We start from the raw sequence: 17700 nt of genomic DNA, 5'->3' as shown, positions 1-17700 counted from the left end.
ACAAATGTTTTCTGTAAGCTAGTACCGACTCCACATGGTTTATAAATGTCATTCTGGTCACAGCAACAGCTGCAATTCATTTACACTGCTGTATAATATTCCACTGTTGAGTGTTCATTTGCCCATTGGCTCTGTTGACGAATCAATGTTTGAGTTGTTTCCAGTTTTGTGCTCTTATGGACATCGTGGCTATACACAACCCTTGGACATGTTTCTTGGCTCACGTGGGCAAGTTTCCTGTAGGGTGTACCTTAAAGGTGGAACAACTAAGTGAAATCTCAACATTACACATTAATGCCAAAGTATCTCCTCAAAAGGAGGTGCCCGTTCCCACTCCCCCCTTTGCTCCAATAGATGTGTGGAAATCTCCCAGTGTGAAGGGCTTACAATGAAATTTCGCTGCAGTTCGTGGTTTGCATTTCTTTGATTCAATGACCATTTTTTCATATATAAATGCATCCTTTATATTGACCTCTCTCTGAAATGCCTGTGTCTTTGACCATTTTTCTACTAAGCTGTTGTTTTTGTATTGCTCTGTAGGTCTTCACATATTCTAGATACATCTCATTTATGTTATCAAAGATATCTGCTCATTTTGTGACTTGTCATTTTGTTTCTTGGTGACTTTTGATAAACAAGGGTCATTTTTTCCTTTTAATCATTTTTTTATTTTCAGTACAATTCACGTACAATATTAGTTTTAGGTGTACATCCCAATGATTAGGCATTATCATAAGTGATCGTCCCAATAAATCTCACACCACCTGACACTATCCATAATTAGACTATTACTGACTATATTCCTTATGCTGTACTTTACACCCCCATGACTATTCTGTAACTACCAATTTGTACTTCTTAATCCCTTCACCTTTTTGTCCATTCTCCCAACCAATGGAGGTCATTTTTAACAGTACAACTGATCACTATTTTCTATGTCCTATGTTCACATTTTTCTTTGAAAACTTCCATGCCCCCAAGTCATAAAACCATTGTCTCGTATTTTCTTCCAAAATTGTTAGAATTTTGCCTTTCACAAATAAGTCTTTAGATAACCCAGAATTCATTTCTGCATAAGGGGTAAGATAGAGACCCAATTTCATCTGTTTTTGTATGGAAATTTTCCTAGCATCACTTATTTAATAACTTATACTTTGCCTAGTGATCTGGAAGGCCACTTTCATCATGCGGCATTTTCATACACTCAGGGTCTGCTTCTGGGTCTTCTGCTCAACACCACTGTTCTGTTGTTTGCTGCATCTATGACTACAGCCTTATTTAAAAAAAAAAAAAAAGTCTTGCCAACTGGGAGCAAGTTCCCCATCTCATGCTTCCTCTTCAGGAGCAAACTGTCCTTGCTTATCAGTAAATCTTTATAATGAACTTGACCAGTTCCCCCAGAACAGTGCTGGGCATTTTTATTCATTTTATCTGTCTGTGACATTAATCTGGGAAAGGCTGGCATCTGTACGTTATTGACGCTTCCAATAAACACGGCATGTCATACCTATTTAGTCTTTCAATGCATCTCAGTAGAGTCTTAAAGTTCTCCAGAGACCACACATTTGGAGACTCCTTTCACTTTCCGATGTTCTTGTATAGGGCATCTTTTTAAAATTACGTTTGCTTTGCTGTTGTTTGCCACTGACTTTCATATACTGATCTTGTTTCCAGCAATGCTTAATTTTCATCTATAGATTTTGTTCGCTGTGGAATCACAGCATAGGTAACTCTGCTTCTTCCTTTCCAATCTTAATACTACTTTTTCTTTCCCTTCCATAGCTGTGCTTGCTGGAGTCTCAGTAAAGTAAGGTTGTTAACAAGATAACAAGGCACCATGCCTTGTTCCTGAATTAAATGCTTCTCTTCTTTCAAGACTGTTGGAGACACACCTTTGACACATACCCTGTTTACAAACCACAATGTCAAGATGAACACCTGTCAGCACGGAACCTCCCGTTCTTTCAGTGTTTCCCACTTACTGCTCTACTTTCAGCTCCTAGTTTAAAACTCATCCCTTGGAGAGGTCCCTTTCCTCCTGTAAGCTCAATGTTATGGACTAAACTGTCTCCTCAAAATTCACATGTTCGCCCTGGCTGGTGTGGCTCAGTGGGTTGAGCACTGGTTCAATTCCAAGTCAGGGCACGTGCCTGGGTTATGAGCCAGACCCCAGTTGTGGACATACAAGAGGCGGCCAATAGGTGTGTTGCACGTGCATAGATGTTTCTCTCTCCCTCCCCTCCCTTCTCTCTAAAAAATGAAATCTTTTTAAAAAATTCACAGGCTCAAGTCCCTTCCTCTGCCTGCATGCACAAAGAGGTCATGTGAGCACGAAGCAAAACAGCAGTCACCTACAAGCTAGAAACAAGCCTCACCACAGAAACTGACTATGCTGGCACCTAATCTTGGACTTGAACCTGCAGAATGGTGAGAAAATAAGTGTCTGTCATTTAAGCCAGCCAGTCTGTGGTATTTTGTTATGGCGGCCTGAGCTAAGACACCAATGATGCAATAAAAACGATGTTGGACGTGAGATCCAGTTAAATTGCAATGGGACGCCTCCTCACTCCAAGTGATGCGGTCAGCATTCTACCACAGGAAGCATAAGGGCAATACTTCTGTCCTTAACCTGAGGGCTCCTTTATTAACAGGGGACTGTTAATTAAGGGTCCTCATTGGTAACTACAAGCAGAACTATTTACCTGATTTAAAAAATTTGCTTAAATTCACGTTTTAAGGCTATTGCTAAGCTTCTGTGTGTATTTTATATCCCAGTTCCCTCCCAAACTTAAAATGAGACGTAGGTTAAAAGCCTAAAGGACTGTGGGAGCAGAGGTGAGATCGTACTTTTACTTGTAGTAGAAGGTCATCTAAGAGGAAGCATAAGAATAAAGGGTTGATCACGTATATGAAAATAAAGGTAAAAATGTGTAAATTCATAAGCATTGGGTTTAACAACAATGCACAAAAAAGTGGCTGAAACGAGGGAGAGGTTTATTTGTGTCTCCCAGAGAAGTCCAGGGGCAGACTGTCCAGCCTGGTATGGTGGCTCCGTGGCTGTCAGAGACCCAGCTCCATGCCTTCCACCCTGAAGATCGTCTCGGCGTCCAAGGTGGCTACTGCAGATCCAATCATCGTGTCCGCATTTCAGACAAAGGCCAGATGAGGGTCTGGAGAAGCAAAAAGCATGAGCCTCCCGACAGAGTTAGCTCATTTAAGGAACTTCCCTGAAAGCTTCACCAAATGACTTCTGCTTGTACCCCTTAGCAACCTTTAAGCGCAAAGGAGAGTGACAACGGGGTGTTTTAGCTGTGCACACTGTCACCCCCAATAACGTATGGAGTCTGTAAATACAGAAGGGATAATGGATATCGGGTAGCGTGTTAATCATGTTTCTTGTTTTCTGTGTTTCAGGATGCACTGACATCTTGGGGCCTCGCAGACTGTGTGTGGGAGGACCTGTCCTCCTCCAGGTTTAGCTAATTCCTAGAAACAGCAAACGACTTGCCCATGAGCACACCTTTGCCACCCAAACCAACCAGTCCTGAGTCCACACCCCCATTAGCTTCCTTTAATCAGGCTTCCACAGGACAGGACTGCTCCTCTGTACAAAATCGTCCCAGGGCCTGGCACCTGACAAGCAGGGACCACCTGCACGGCCCAGAGCCTGCTGAAAATTAAGCGAACTGTCCAGTCCTATACTTGCTCAGCTTGCCTATCCCACCTCATCTGTTTCTATCCCATAAAAAACCACAGTAAAAGCTCTCACCCATATTTCCCCCTCTCCCCTGCCTCCTGACCTACCCATGTGATCCTGCAAAGGGTAGTTTGGTCCCTCCCCTTGGGAACAATAAGAAACTTCTCTCAAAAGCAGCTGTCTCCATGTCTGTCACCTCACCAAACCCAATTAAAACAAATCATGGGTATGCGGTGAAACAAGCCGGCAACTGCAAAGTTTTCCCATTATAGTTTTCCATAACAGAAAGCTGGAATGCAGGCAACATTTGAAAGTTATTTCACAAAATCTATTTACAATGTGCTTGGCAGAAGAAAAACAAAAAGTCACTCATCTCAGCTTCTCTGCTGAGCTCCAGACTCACCGATCATCACCCTGCCAAATAGAAGCTTAACCTTACCTATGTTCAAAATAAACCCAGTACCTTCCCTCTTCTCAAATCTGCTCCCACATCCGTAGTCCTCAGTTTCAGAAACTAAGTGCCACTATCCACACAACTGTACACGCCAGGAGCTTCAGAATTACCTTAAAATTGCCTTTTCTCTTACCACCACTACGAGATTCTGGGCAGTGGGTCCATGCTCTTAGTATCCCTAACCCAGAGCCCAACAGGAGCCCCCCACACACCGGGCACACAATGAACATATCGATGTGAATCCCCAGCGCCTCTCCCCCACCTCTCTTCCCCACTCTACTTACCTTTCTAGGCCTGTTCAGCAGCTTCCCAACTGCCTCCAGGCTTTTCCCTTCCGGCCCTCCACCTGTCCGCATGGTTCTTTCTGAAGCCCACTTCTGACGCGCTGTCTCCTCCTAAACCCTGCTGGAGCTCCCCACTGCCAAGGTCCTCTGCAAGCTTCCCAGGCCCTTTCTGATCTAGCCCCACCCACTTTTCCTGGCCTTATATTTCACTGCTTCAGATGTTTTTAAGTTTCTGGACCATTGTTCATGCTGTTTCTTCTGCTATAAACTAACCTAAATACTCCCCTCTCTACCCCCACAGAGCTTCATTTCTACAGTGAGCCTGTGCACACTTAGCTGCACAGGCTCCCGTTTATCGTCCCCACCCAACCCTCATCTTCCCAGATTAGAGCTCCTTCAATGCAGGACTCCTGTATATTCATCCCCACAGCCAGGCCTGTTCGGGTGCGTGGCATACAGCAGGTGTCTGATTGACTTCTGAGTTTACAAAGATGCCCGGTCAATTGTAAAAAGCCATAGAAGATTAAGAACAAACCAAAAAAAACACTTCCCCAAGGGAGTACATGCTCAGTAATCCATGGGCGTTAGTAACAACAAGGTCAAGTACAACACACTAAAGTTAATATGCTAATGCTCTCATAAGTACCCACAGGACTCAATGACACTGGCTCGATGACTGAAAGAGCCACCGGCCCTGACCGAAGTAACTGCTGCGGTAACGGGAGCCAGCATGCGTTGAGCACCTGAGCCAGTCCCCATGTGCTGAGTAAGCTACACCTATCACTTACTGCGCTGGTCATAGCAGGCCTGTAAAGTAGATAACCACAGCCGCTTTTGCTCTATTTACAGGAAAACAACACCACCAAAATCCAAGGCAGGGAGAGTTAAGACACTCGCCAGAGGCCACTCAGCTGGTGGAGGAAGCAGAGATTCAAATTCGGGCTTTCTGACTGGACAGCCTTAACCGAACTAGTACAATAGACCACCATTTTTCAAATGACAGAAAAACTAAAAAATGTCAACATGTACTACTTTATTGCGGGCAAAAAGGCCCTGAGGTCAAAAGCACTAGAGAGCGCAAAAGGATGAAGAGGAGAGACAAAAAGAGCAATGTCATCACTAGGGCCGCATGATTCCAGCAGCCAGAAAAGCCAAACCCCCTCCCGGCAGGACAGCAGGGCTGGCACAGAGGCAGTCATAGTAGTGAGAGGGACTCAGGTGGGTGATGTCCGCCAAGTCTCATTCTTAAGGGAGCCCTACAAATTCTAGAACCACCTTCCAGACGACGTCATCTCTCAGTAGGAAAGACGGTGAGGGGCAGACCCTCAGCCCTATTTTAACCCAGAGACACTGCTTGATTAAACAGAAGAGGAATATGCCATGACAACCTGGTACAGAAATTATGACTTATTTTCCTGTGGGTTATCAGAATGAAAATCAGAGAGAATAAGGAGGTGGAGGCATTTCTCCCTCAGGTGTGCTCCTCCCCCCACCAATTATGCATTCAAGTCCCAGTGAGATTTGGAAGCACCCTGCATGGGGGGCTGGCTGGGAAAGGTGAGCAGGGGCAGGTCTGGATACCAGGGGCAATGGGCGTGGGAGGGTGGCCGGAGGCAGGAAGTGGGCAGAAAGCAAAATGCAAACTCCACACACCTAAGTTCAAACCCAAGGTTGCCTCTTTTAAGCTACATGACTTTACTGCTACTTAGCCTCTACTTAGCGTTTCCTCCTCACAGGTAGAATGGGACTTCTTCTCAGGGCCAACGTTACAGAAGACAATGATAAAAAGCACTGAGCTCAGTGCCAGGCACACAGTGAGCACACAAAAAACGCCAGCCATGAATGTGATCCCTGTAAGATTTCTCTACAACTCGTTACCCTCGACCATCTCTCACTTCCACTTTGCTGTTGCTCTCACTGTCTTCATGGCACATAACGCAAACCCTGGCAGAAAACGAAGTGAAGTGGTCCTGCCCACGGTGTGTCAGTGAGCTCCAGCTGCACGACTAACACCCAGATGCGCTGAAACGCCGCTGCGCTAGGCTGAGCTGGACGGGGCAACGAGCAGTGTGAGTAAAGGCGACCCTGGCTTACAGCACTGCACGACCTTTGGGGAACAAGGGGAAACTATCACTGATTTCTCCTGAGCTGCAAAGGCTAGGCTGTAACCCGGCTGGCAATGACAAGGACTCCTCCAAACAGCCAAACACGCCCTTGGTGTTCTGGATGTCATCTTTGGATTAGTCGTCCAGTGATATGTAAGAAATGGGTCAGTGGCTGAAAACCGTGCTGGCAGTGAGCAGCAGGCCCCACGTGGGCTCGTCATTAGAGCGGGTTGCTCTGGTCTGCGTCCACGCGTTACGAGGGGAATGAAAAAACGAGGTGAGTGCCACGTCCAAGCATGAGATGCCAAGATACAGGTGCTGGGAGTACACGAAGTGGACCTGTTTGCCTCCAGTACACACTGAGTACAGCAAGGCTGGCCTGGAAAGCTTTTTTCCCCAAAAGTGGAAACAGTTTTATTTGTTATCATAAAAGTAATGCACTTTTAATGCTTTAAAAATATATATTAGGAATTACAAAAGTGTAAGGGAAACCACACAGAATCCCGCATCCAGAGACATAACAGGATCTTGTATAAAAGTCGCCTGTGTGTGCACACGGCGATGTGTGTGTATGTGCCCATCAACAGCCCCGGTGGGGGACACAGGGAAAACGGCTGCGCCTGCAGCGCTGACCTGCGGAGGCAACATCAGTGGCTGGTCAGGAAAGCTCCCCGAGAGCTCTGGGCCAGACTAACAGGAGAGAGGACCGCAGCTGAGGAAGCCGGAGACCAGCAGAACCGCAGCCCCGGGATCACTACCTGCAGAGGACGGATTTCACCCCTCATTATAGTTTAGGTCTTTACTGCTAGTAAGCTTTATTCCATAAACGCCACCACTGAAATTGTCCACAAAACAAGAGCTGTGAAGAAGGCAGGTTAGCCTGGAAGTTCTTTAGGTCAGATACCAATCTGCTCGGCAACCGCTGTCAACTTGGGCTAAAGCTTAATATCCCAGTGGGATCGTGCCTGCCAAGACTGACCCAGCCTCTGCTCTGTGCTAGGCACGGGTTTCAGTGCCAGTGCACGGAGAAGATAAAGCCCTTGCCTTTGAGCCCGCAGCGCAGGCAGGTAGTAAAATCAGTACCTACAACAGCGAGACAGACGCCTGACACACAGCGATGCTCAACAAACCCCGGGGGCCAGATCAGCGCTGGAACAGAGGTGCGCACAGGCGACACAGGGTCTTCCCAAAGCACACTCATCCCCGTGCCATAGCACAGACAAGCCTGACAGCTCCCTATTTTATGCACCCGTACGTAAAAACCAACCCTAGAATAAACAGCTAGTGAATGTCATATGAGACAGGAACTAACAAGGCTGATGGCACAAACAGGGAGCAACTGTGAGGAGAAAGGAGAAATATTATCACTCATTTTATATAAAAGAATATTTTAATTACTGTCCTTAGAGCTATAAAGACTATACATGATTTGGAAGTGACTGTACCAAGCGCTGGCCAAAGAGGAACAATCCACTCTACGCCTTCTCTCTTGTCTGGTCACTCAGAAATATGATGTTATCTGTAAAGAAGCCAGAGCATAAACATTATTTTCAGGACTCTTCCGCCACCCCATTTTATCATTCCCCTTTAAGGCATACACACTTCAGTGCTGTTAACTAAAAAGACTTTACAGAGATCCTCAAAATATTAAATTACTCCTGCGGTGCTCACGAGAGGCGCATACAACAGGCAGGACGGAGCTCGAAGCTGGGCTTCGGGCGTCTGTCAGCCAATCCAGGCCTTGTGAGAAGAGGTGGGGTGTCTCTCATCTTCCCTGAAGAGACCCGAGGTCTTCTCAGCAATAACTTTCTACCAAACAAGCCACAAACTTCGAAGCTGTCAATGCTCAGACGGACGCCCTCAGCGCAGGTAGCCCATCCTCCGGCAGAAGAGGACCCAGGCCCAGCACTCCCATGCCTGGGCGTGGAGGAGGGGCGGGGCTCAACAAAGGCCTTGTGAGCAAGGACAGACTTACTTACGTTTTCAAGGGAGTTTGAATGCTCACATACAAGCATCTTATTTTTAAATTCAAAACATTAACTTTTATACACCCATTCTTCAGAAAATTTTTACTAATCAATATTATAGAGAGTATTTTTATCTAAGAACATCAGACATTACTCTTAAAAAGCTGTCCCGGATGGAGTTCGTTTAGGACAAGCAAAGGAAAAGAAATAGTACTTCCTGCATAGCTCCAAAAGATCCAGACTCTTTTAACTTTGGAATTAGTCAAAAATGGTTATTATATAATGACTGAATACTTGTTCATAACTATGTTCGTCTAAAACCAGAATATTCTGAGGCAGAATGTTATTTCAGAAGAGAGTAGCAGCTGCGACACTGTGTGAAGGCAAGAGCGCCACCTGCTGGTGGGGGTTGCTAAGTGACAGACATGACCCTTGGGAGGAAAAATTCGGCCCATGAAACAGATCAACCAAATAAACTCTACTCCCTTCGATTCAAATGTCACTAAAGACCTATTCATTTTTACTATTAGCTATAAACCTATGCTAATTACTCAACCACCCATGCGAGTGAATACTAGTAACAAGAAAAACACAAATTGGCAGATAATCTGAAATGCATCTATTTGGCTAGGTTCGTAACAATTCACACAATCCAAAATCAGCCCACACACTTGGTGTACAGTGAAACAGGAAAGTGTTAAACACTTCGTAAACAATTGAGAGAGAGAGAGAAATGTTGATTATTAACAAATGTCTTACTTTAGCACTTTACCCAAGAATGGACCAAAAAAAAAAAAAAAGGACCACTTATCTCATTGTAAGATGAACTGTCAATTAAATTTTAGCTTTTCTCTTTTTTTTGGATAATTTTTTAAAAGATTTTATTTACTTGCTTTAGAGAAAGGGGAAAAGAGGGTGAAAGAGAGGGAGAGAAACATCAGTGTGTAGTTGGCTCTCACACAGACCCCCTACTGGGGACCTGGCCTACAGCCTAGGCACGTGCCCTGACCGGGAATCGAACCAGCGACCTTTCGGTTCACAGGCTGGCACTCAGTCAACTAAGCCACAGAAGCCAGGGCACTTTTTCTATTTATGTATTAAAGTTGTTTTGGTCAGTTATATACTAAAACTAACTGTAATAACACAAGGAAAAAAGAAATGTAACATTTAGCACCTTACTTTCAAGGAATTAGAAAAAAAAATTTAATTTTTACTTATGTATGTAATTTGTTACAAATGTAACAGGACAAATAATAAGATTCTTAACTATACAATTTATTATGATACACTTGGGAGGAGAAAGCGGAATGGACAGACACGTTCAGAGAAAAGGCAACGCAGTCGCGTGCCACTTGATGGCAGGGCCAGGTTCCGAGAAATGGGTCCCCGTCATTGTGCGAACACCACAGAGGGCACTGACACAGACCCAGATGGCCCAGCCGACCGCACACCTGGCTGTGCGGTGCAGCCTGGTGCTCCTGGACAACGAGTCCATACAGCCAGTTACTGTACCGAAGTACACACGATTAAGTCAGGCACAAGAAAAAATGATAAACCCAGAGCTGCTGGGTGTAGCAACACTTTCTGTTCTATAGGAAAGTTCCTTTTCATAAGTAGAAAGAGTACACTCTTAAAAATATGAGCCAGTAACAGTCGTTTAACATTATCCAGTACTATGTACTGTACATAAGTGTGCATGCTATACTCCTACACCACGGGCAGCGCAGGCTTGGTGACACCAGCGTACCTCACACAGGTGAGTAATGCACTGTGCTACGTCGTCAGAATGGCTACAACATCACTAGGAGATAAAAGGTTTTCAGCTCCATTATAATACTATGGTCCCACTGCCCACATGTGGTCCTTCATTGACCCAAACGTCGTTATGTGGTGCCTGACTATAAAACTTCCAAATGCTGAAGAGCTTGTTCATAGATTTTTTTAAATGACAATAGGTATCAAATTACTATGGTATTGAGATCCATTAATACACTTAAAAGTAACAATTTTATACTGAAAAAATGTTAATGTCAACTTAAAGATGTCCAAAGGGGTATAGTTTTCAAAATTCTACAGGAATTTTGAAACAAGTTTGAAAACTGGTCCAGAGGACAGCTTCTTAATATTCTTTAACTCTGTGCGTCTATCTTTTCCAGGTTATTTTGTACGTTCTTTAATGAGAACAATAGGAATTTAAAACAAAAGCATCGTAAGTACCAAAAAGGTTCTGGTGACTACAGTTGCACGAACGTCCAATGCCACTCACACCGGTGTGACTCTGCCTTGCCACAGGCTTGCCTGCATTTCAGTGTGGCTGGCTCCAGTCAGAACTGGCACGGACAGTTCAGTCTATACGCTACTCAGCACTGCTTGTGAATTAAAGCTGTTTGAGCATGGCGACAATTTTCTAAAGGAACAGATAAATGTACGTAAGCCCATAAACAGCTCAGAATTCTTCTGGTGCTGCACTACAATCTCATTAGTATTAGCACTCACAGGCCCAGCTACAGTTACTTATAATACAAGCAAGTTTCTAAATAAGGGGCGGGGGGGGGGGGGGGGGGGGAATAATAGCCATTATCACAAGCTTCTTACCAGCTATAATTGTTGTTGCTTGCCGCCTCACATTATTTTTATCCATGTATTCACCGTAATCTACTTTCCCTTCCACATAAATTCGAGACCTGAAATAAAATTTACAGTCTTTAGTCTGGAGATTAATATGCTTTACAAGAGAGCGTCAGATCAGAAGCAGTAATGAGTATACACTAAGGATGAAATATACAATCACAGACCACCTCATTTTTGCTACCACTTTTCAAAGTTCAGAATTACAAGTACTGAAACAGAATGTACACACTTGACTCATCTAGTTAAAAAGGACAATGTTTTCATCGCTGAACTGACTGTGGTCCCAAGGAAGTTTAAATACACAAAGAGGACAGGCAAATGGCCAACAGACATGAAAAGATGCTCGGCGTCACTAATCATCAGAGAAATGCATAAAAACCACAATGAGAGACCACCTCACACCTGTCAGAATGCCTATCATCAATAAATCAACAAAGTGCTGGTGACGATGTGGAGAAAAGGGAACCCTTTTGCACTGCTGGTGGGAATGCAGACTGGTGCAGCCACTGTGGAAAGCAGTGTGGAGATACGTCAAAAAATTAAAAATGGATTTGCCTTTCGACCCAGCAATCCCACTTCCAGGAATATATCTGAAGGAACCCAAAACACTAATTGAAAGAACATAAGCACCTCTATGTTCATTGCAGCGTTATTTACAGTCACCAAGATAAAGAAGCAGCCCAAGTGTCCAGGAGTAGATGAAACAATTATGGGACATTCACACAATGGACTACTACTCGACCATAAAAAAGATGAAAATTTTACCCATTGCAACAGCATGGATGGACCTGGAGAACACTGGGCTAAGTGCAATAAGCCAGGCAGAGAAAGACAAATACCATATGATTTTTATTCATCTGTGGAATCCAATGAACGAACTGAACTAACAAGGAAAATGGGGAAAGACTCATAGATGGAGAGCAGGATGACAGCTGGGGGTGGGGCAGGGAAGTCAGGGAGTGGAAGGATTGAGAAAAAAGGAAAGAGGACTCATGGACATGGACAACAGTATGGGTATTGCTGGGGGAAGGAGGGAATAAAGGGACTAAATGGTAAAGGAAAATAAATACAATAAAGATTTAAAACGTTTTAAAAAATTTGTTTTCAAAATCTTAAGCTAAAATTAAAAAAAAAAGAAAAGAAAAGAAAAAGCAACCTAAACCCATGAAAGTGGAAGGGTGACCTAGCTGCAGCCTTTAAACATCTCGGGTTGATTTCCAATGTGTCATTTCCATTGACCCTTGATTTTGGACCCCTAACAGATTTGACTTTCACTTATTTTCCAATTCCTAAGGTTATTCTCAAGAGGCTTAAATTATTAAAATTCAAAATAGAGGTTTACAGCTTAGTATTTCACTCACAGCTACTAAGACTATTTCTGCACTCGCTCGTCGGATAAACGAGAAGACGATCAGAACGCACCAGTGGGTGAAACTGCAGGCACACGCTTCCCTTGCAACTTCCTGCCGGCGTGCGTGTGCATGCACACGTTCATACATACACGTATAAAGGACCACGGAGGTACACGTGAAGAAAAGGTAGGCGGTCACTGAAAAGAAACTGCAACTGCAGTCGCAGCTGAAGCTGTTTTCTGTGGCACATACTAACTGTGACTACAACTGTTAAACACACCCTTTTGTCCTGTGGGTTTGGAGAAGGCACCTGTTACACGTACTCAATTCAAGCTCTCCAAAGAGACCTACGCGGCCTACGTAAAAATGTCGACTACAAGTAACCGTGATGTGAACATGACCGTCACACCTCACCGCGTCAGGCTTCGCACACCCCAGGTCCTGTGCCAAGGCCATCACGTAGCAGAGATGCACAGCACCGCCGTCCGGACCCCGACTGTGGCAGCGTGGGGACCCCTATAAACCCGTGCTGCACGTGCTCCAGGGCACCTGCTACACCTGCCTTCCCTCCGGTCTCATCTGCTTCTTTCTACGTGTGCACACATCCCGTTTTCCCCAAGCTTTAACTTCTCAGAAGACTAAACCAGGTTCCACACACCTTTTCACACAAAGCAGCACACGCATACAGTATTAAGGACTGAATAAATCTCTCTTGAGTTAATGTAATTGGTAGTGCTCAGGAACGAAGGAGTTACACATTTCACGAGGAATACTCATCAGTTTTTAAACCACTCCAGTTGTAAGATCGTCCTGCCTCAACTTACCCCTTTTTCACATACTGATACGCCACATCTCTGAGGCCTGGTCGGAAGACTGAAATTCTGTGCCACGTGGTCTTTTGACTGACATCACCTAAGTCACAAGAATAGGAAACAGGGTCACAAAGGCCAGCAGACAAAAGAAATGCCAAAGGACACATGCCCAGCAAAACCAACGTCCCATGTCCAAGAGAACAGAGCAAAGCTGGAGAAGAAAGGTCCTCTCCGAAAGCAGCCAATCTCCAGTCAGAGAACTGGAAGTAAACGATGTCTCTATTGCTGGTTAAGTTACCAACCCAGTCTTTCACACTCACCTATTTGGTATGTTTCGTTTTCTCCTGACTTCCACATCTCGTTTGTGGCTAGAGAGAATATTGTGACCGGGTTTTTCCCCTCCGCCTGCCTCATGACAGGGTCCTGACCCACTCGCCCAAGTAACTGCACACGGTTCAGGGCTGAAAAATGAGACAGACAGAAATGTCCGCAAGAGGAAACTCAGTTGAAGGGGCAAATAATGAGAGACTGGGAGGAGAAGAGGGTGGACAAGGAAAGAGAAAATACTCTTAGAGTAGCCCCACAAAACAAATGCTAAGCTCTCCATCTGAAATTCTTCTTTAAAATACCTTTAAAACAAAAAAACTGTCTCATCGAAAAAAAAAAAAAACATATCTGAGATCTAAAAATCTTTACAAATACAAGAAAATGTTTCTGTGAAACAATAGGTTTCAGAAACTTTCAGTCCCTTGGCCAAACAGCACATAACCTTTGAAAACTCGGACAACCAAATATGACTCAAGGAAATCCTACGGCAGGAAAGTGACAAGAGGGAGTAAAAACTAACTGGTAACGGAAGAAGGGCCCAGTCCATACTTGGCCCTGCAGCCTGACGGGGAAGCCAAGATCCGAGAGGCCAACGTGAGCCAAAGGCACGATGACTACAGATCATAACCCAACCAGTGTGAGGCGTCAGAGAAAGTATTAGCACACTGCTGTAAAGAGCACACTTTAAACTTGGAAATTAGCTACTACTTACATCTTTCGAGAACCAAGCTGCTTACTGTTTCAGACTCATGTCTTACAAATTGATGAAACACCTGAAGTGGAACAAATGAATAAAATGGGTATAATTTTTTGGAATTTTGGGGGAAAGGCAAACACAAACAGGAGACCCTCTCACATCCGGTCACCATCCAGTCATCTGTTCCCATGGCAGACATCCACGGAAGGCAAAAGATGTACACTTCCCATGCTGTCCCACCACACGGTGCCAGAAGGACCATGCACCACATAAGGGCAGCCTACTACAGAAGCCCAAAGGTATTGTGTTGGCCAAAAAGCGTGTTTAGTTTTTTCCATAAAATAGAAGACATTCTTCATTTTTACCATAAAATAGAAGACATTCTTCATTTTTACCAATAATTTTATTGATTTGGATATTTTGAGTATGTTGGCTATTTCCCATGTAGTGTAACATTGATTGTTCTCAATTAATGTCTCGATTTGATTGCTATCAACTTCAACTGGTCCACCTGACCGTGGAGCATCATCCACTGAAGAATCTCCAGCACAAAACTTCCCAGAACACTTTTGACACATTCGATCAGTCATAGTGCCTTCTCCGTACACTGCACAAATCTTTTTTGCATTTCAGTTGAGTTTTTCCTCTCTCTTGAAATAATAAAGAATAATATGCAGGAAATGTTGCATATTTTCTTTATTTTCAACATGAAAATGGCTGCACAAAAATTCACCAACTTTGATGAGTTTTTTTTTAAATGCACGCTGATATGACAGCTGTCACAATACGATCCAACAATACCGTTTCGAAGGAGGTCAAAGACAATTAAGTGCTACTAGAGCCATCTTACAGAAAAAGCAAACGAACTTTTTGGACAACCCAGAACAAAGGAGGCACTAGAGAGCATGCCCAAGAAAGTCTGCTCCTGTTTCCTTTGTGGTAACACTCTTGATTATGGTGCTTCTGTGGCTGCATACAAAAGGTAAAGTCCAATATATGCCGGAACAACTCGTGTTTTCAACAGGCCAAAGAAAAAAGGCTAAGATAGATAAATTTGATTCTTTGAAAAATTTCAAAGATGTGACTGTTCAAATCCACGTGCCAGAGAAAGGCACTCACTGCCACGTAACAGCAGCACTCACTGAGGATGTCAGAGATCATGACTCGATACCAACTAAGTGCCTTAGCCCTTACCAATTAACCCTCGGAATAAATCAATGAACTATGCAAAACTATCCCCACTTTAGAGATGAAAGAAAATGAAGTTCTGAGACATTAAGTTACTTGCCCAAATCCTACAGGAAGTAAGTGGCAAGTCATGCCTAGAACCCAAACCCTTCCAACATCAGGGCTGCTGCTTTCCCAATGCCCTCTGCCGCCTCCTTAAAGGCAGTCTGTTGCAGGGCTACTGCTAAGGGATGAGTACACATCACCGGGCACATCGCTGGGTACATCGCTGGGTTCAGAGTGCTAAACCGTGACATCAAAGGAACCCCACGCACCAAGTGGCACCTCTGTTAAAGCAGATTTCCACCAATCAAATGAACCCCCATTTCTGGGGTACTGTTGGCTATCAAAGCCTATCACTATGTTTTGGGGCCAAAGGTGGAGAAGAAAATAAAGATGCGAGTCAAAACATACTAAAAAATCAAACTAGTCACTTCTTTGCTAGTCATAATCTAGTCATCTTTGCTAGTCACTTCTAACTTATGATTCTAAAAATGTACTGATTTGAGTACTCCGCTGAATTGGGGGGCTCTTAAGTCTTATGGAATAATACGTTTCATTTTGGGTACACAAAAATCACGACCCTCCACAGCCAATCAGCACATAAAGTGGGCGGGCTCAGAGGTCTTCTGCCTCTGCAGCCAAATGCCTACAGAAATCTAACCACAAAGGCTGGTAACACAGCTCAGCACTAACGTGGAAAAGTGATTACCTGTAACATAGGCCTTCGAAACATTGCTTCTGTTTTTCCTTCCCTACAATCCAATCTTTAATCTTTTCCTGAAAGAAAGAAAAAAGATAAATTAATACTATCTCTCATAGCAAGAGCACGGATTCGCTAATCCTGCTCTTACGGCACTCCCAATTTTTAACTGCATTCCTCATTTCTATACCATCCACCTTATGACCGTAACACATCAACATTCCTGCACAGCTGACGAGGATTCCTCCCCTTCAAAAACCTGACACCTGTATCTTTTTGATACCCGTTAGCTTCCTCGTTCTCCAACTCATACAAAAAAAAAAAATTCTCATAGTGAGTTATTCCCATTTCCATTCCACTGTCTTCCCAAATTTTATTAAAAGGCAAGCTCCCAGAGGGCAGGGATTTTTGTCCGATTTACTCACTCAAATCCAATCCACCTGAAACAGTTCCTAACACACAGGAAGGGCTCCATAAACATTACAATGTCAGCAAGGGGCTTAAATCTGAAACTTGTTGCTGCAGAAAGTATTGCCTCCATCCCGGTTAGCAAAGACTAAGGAGATTCTTGGGCTCCCCAGGCTCGCCGCCAGGATGGGCATACGCCCTTTCTCAAAGCTGCGCTCCCAGCCAACGCTGTAGAGAGGTTGAGATGTGAGAGGAAAGCGCTACGTCCTCCCCACGCGTAACAAGAGAAGGGACAGACACCGACAGCACCACCTCCGACTCACGCACGGCCGCACCAACACCCAGCAAGGAGCTCGGGCCGTACTCCCACCCTCACCGAACTAACCGGGCAGACAGCGCCTAGACAGGAGGTCGCTGATCGGCGCAGGTGTGACGCAAGACTCGCGAGAGGAAGGAGAAACCGGAAAGTCCGTGGAGTGCGTAGTAGAAACGCGGCCGGCCGTCGCCGCGGGAAACACGCCCCCTTAACGCGTTAGTTCCGGGAGCGTTTTCCCCGGCGGGAGCGGAGAAGTCACCGCCGCCAAGTGGTGAGTGGGGCTGATTTCAAGTTTATAATGAAACGAAATTCCCAACCGGGCCCAGGAGGGGGCGAGGTAGGCGACTCAAAGGATAGCTCCGCCTCTGGAAAACACTGGAAAGATTCAGACATCCTAACGCAGTGAAAAAAAAAAAAACTAGAAAAAGGAGAGTGGGCATCGAGCTAAGAATGCAAAATAAGGAGTCGCCAAAAAATTGGTAATCAATACAAATATGTTAATGCAGTGTTTAAAAAAGCGAAATTTGATGCAAAAAATTCGTGCTGAACAAAAATTAAAATTTTAATTAAATATAAGATCCGAGCCATACTGGTTTCTGAGGCACTTCGAAAAAAATATGGCCCCCTGTATTTCTAAGTAGTTTAAAAATTTTTTTCCAAAACATTAAATTTTAACTTGAAGAAATATTGAATACTTGAAAAGTAAGTATTAAAACACAA

General features: G+C 44.3%; 1 protein-coding gene across 6 annotated transcripts; it reads right to left on the bottom strand.

Annotated features, from left to right (window-relative positions):
* Nucleotides 1-671: 671 nt before the first annotated feature.
* SSBP1 (single stranded DNA binding protein 1) lies at nt 672-17185 on the bottom strand. 6 transcript variants are annotated; one of them, XM_045191169.3, is made up of 8 exons: nt 17050-17185; nt 16266-16333; nt 14342-14402; nt 13623-13763; nt 13315-13402; nt 11103-11191; nt 7986-8059; nt 672-3170 (listed from the first exon to the last, which is right to left on the bottom strand). In XM_045191169.3, exons 2-7 carry the CDS (start codon nt 16287-16289, stop codon nt 8016-8018), a joined length of 447 nt encoding a protein of 148 aa, XP_045047104.1. In that variant the 5' UTR covers nt 16290-16333; nt 17050-17185; the 3' UTR covers nt 672-3170; nt 7986-8015. The 6 variants fall into 6 exon arrangements, with proteins under 6 accessions (XP_045047104.1, XP_024410903.1, XP_053782774.1 ...); XM_024555135.3 differs by lacking the exon at nt 672-3170 and having other exon boundaries at nt 7919-8059; XM_053926799.2 differs by lacking the exon at nt 672-3170 and having other exon boundaries at nt 7919-8059; nt 17041-17073.
* Nucleotides 17186-17700: the final 515 nt, after the last annotated feature.

Source organism: Desmodus rotundus, chromosome 6 (assembly GCF_022682495.2).
Source record: "Desmodus rotundus isolate HL8 chromosome 6, HLdesRot8A.1, whole genome shotgun sequence".
NCBI lineage: Eukaryota > Metazoa > Chordata > Mammalia > Chiroptera > Phyllostomidae > Desmodus > Desmodus rotundus.
Note: the sequence above shows the minus strand (reverse complement) of the source record. Positions and strands in the feature narration are given on the sequence as shown.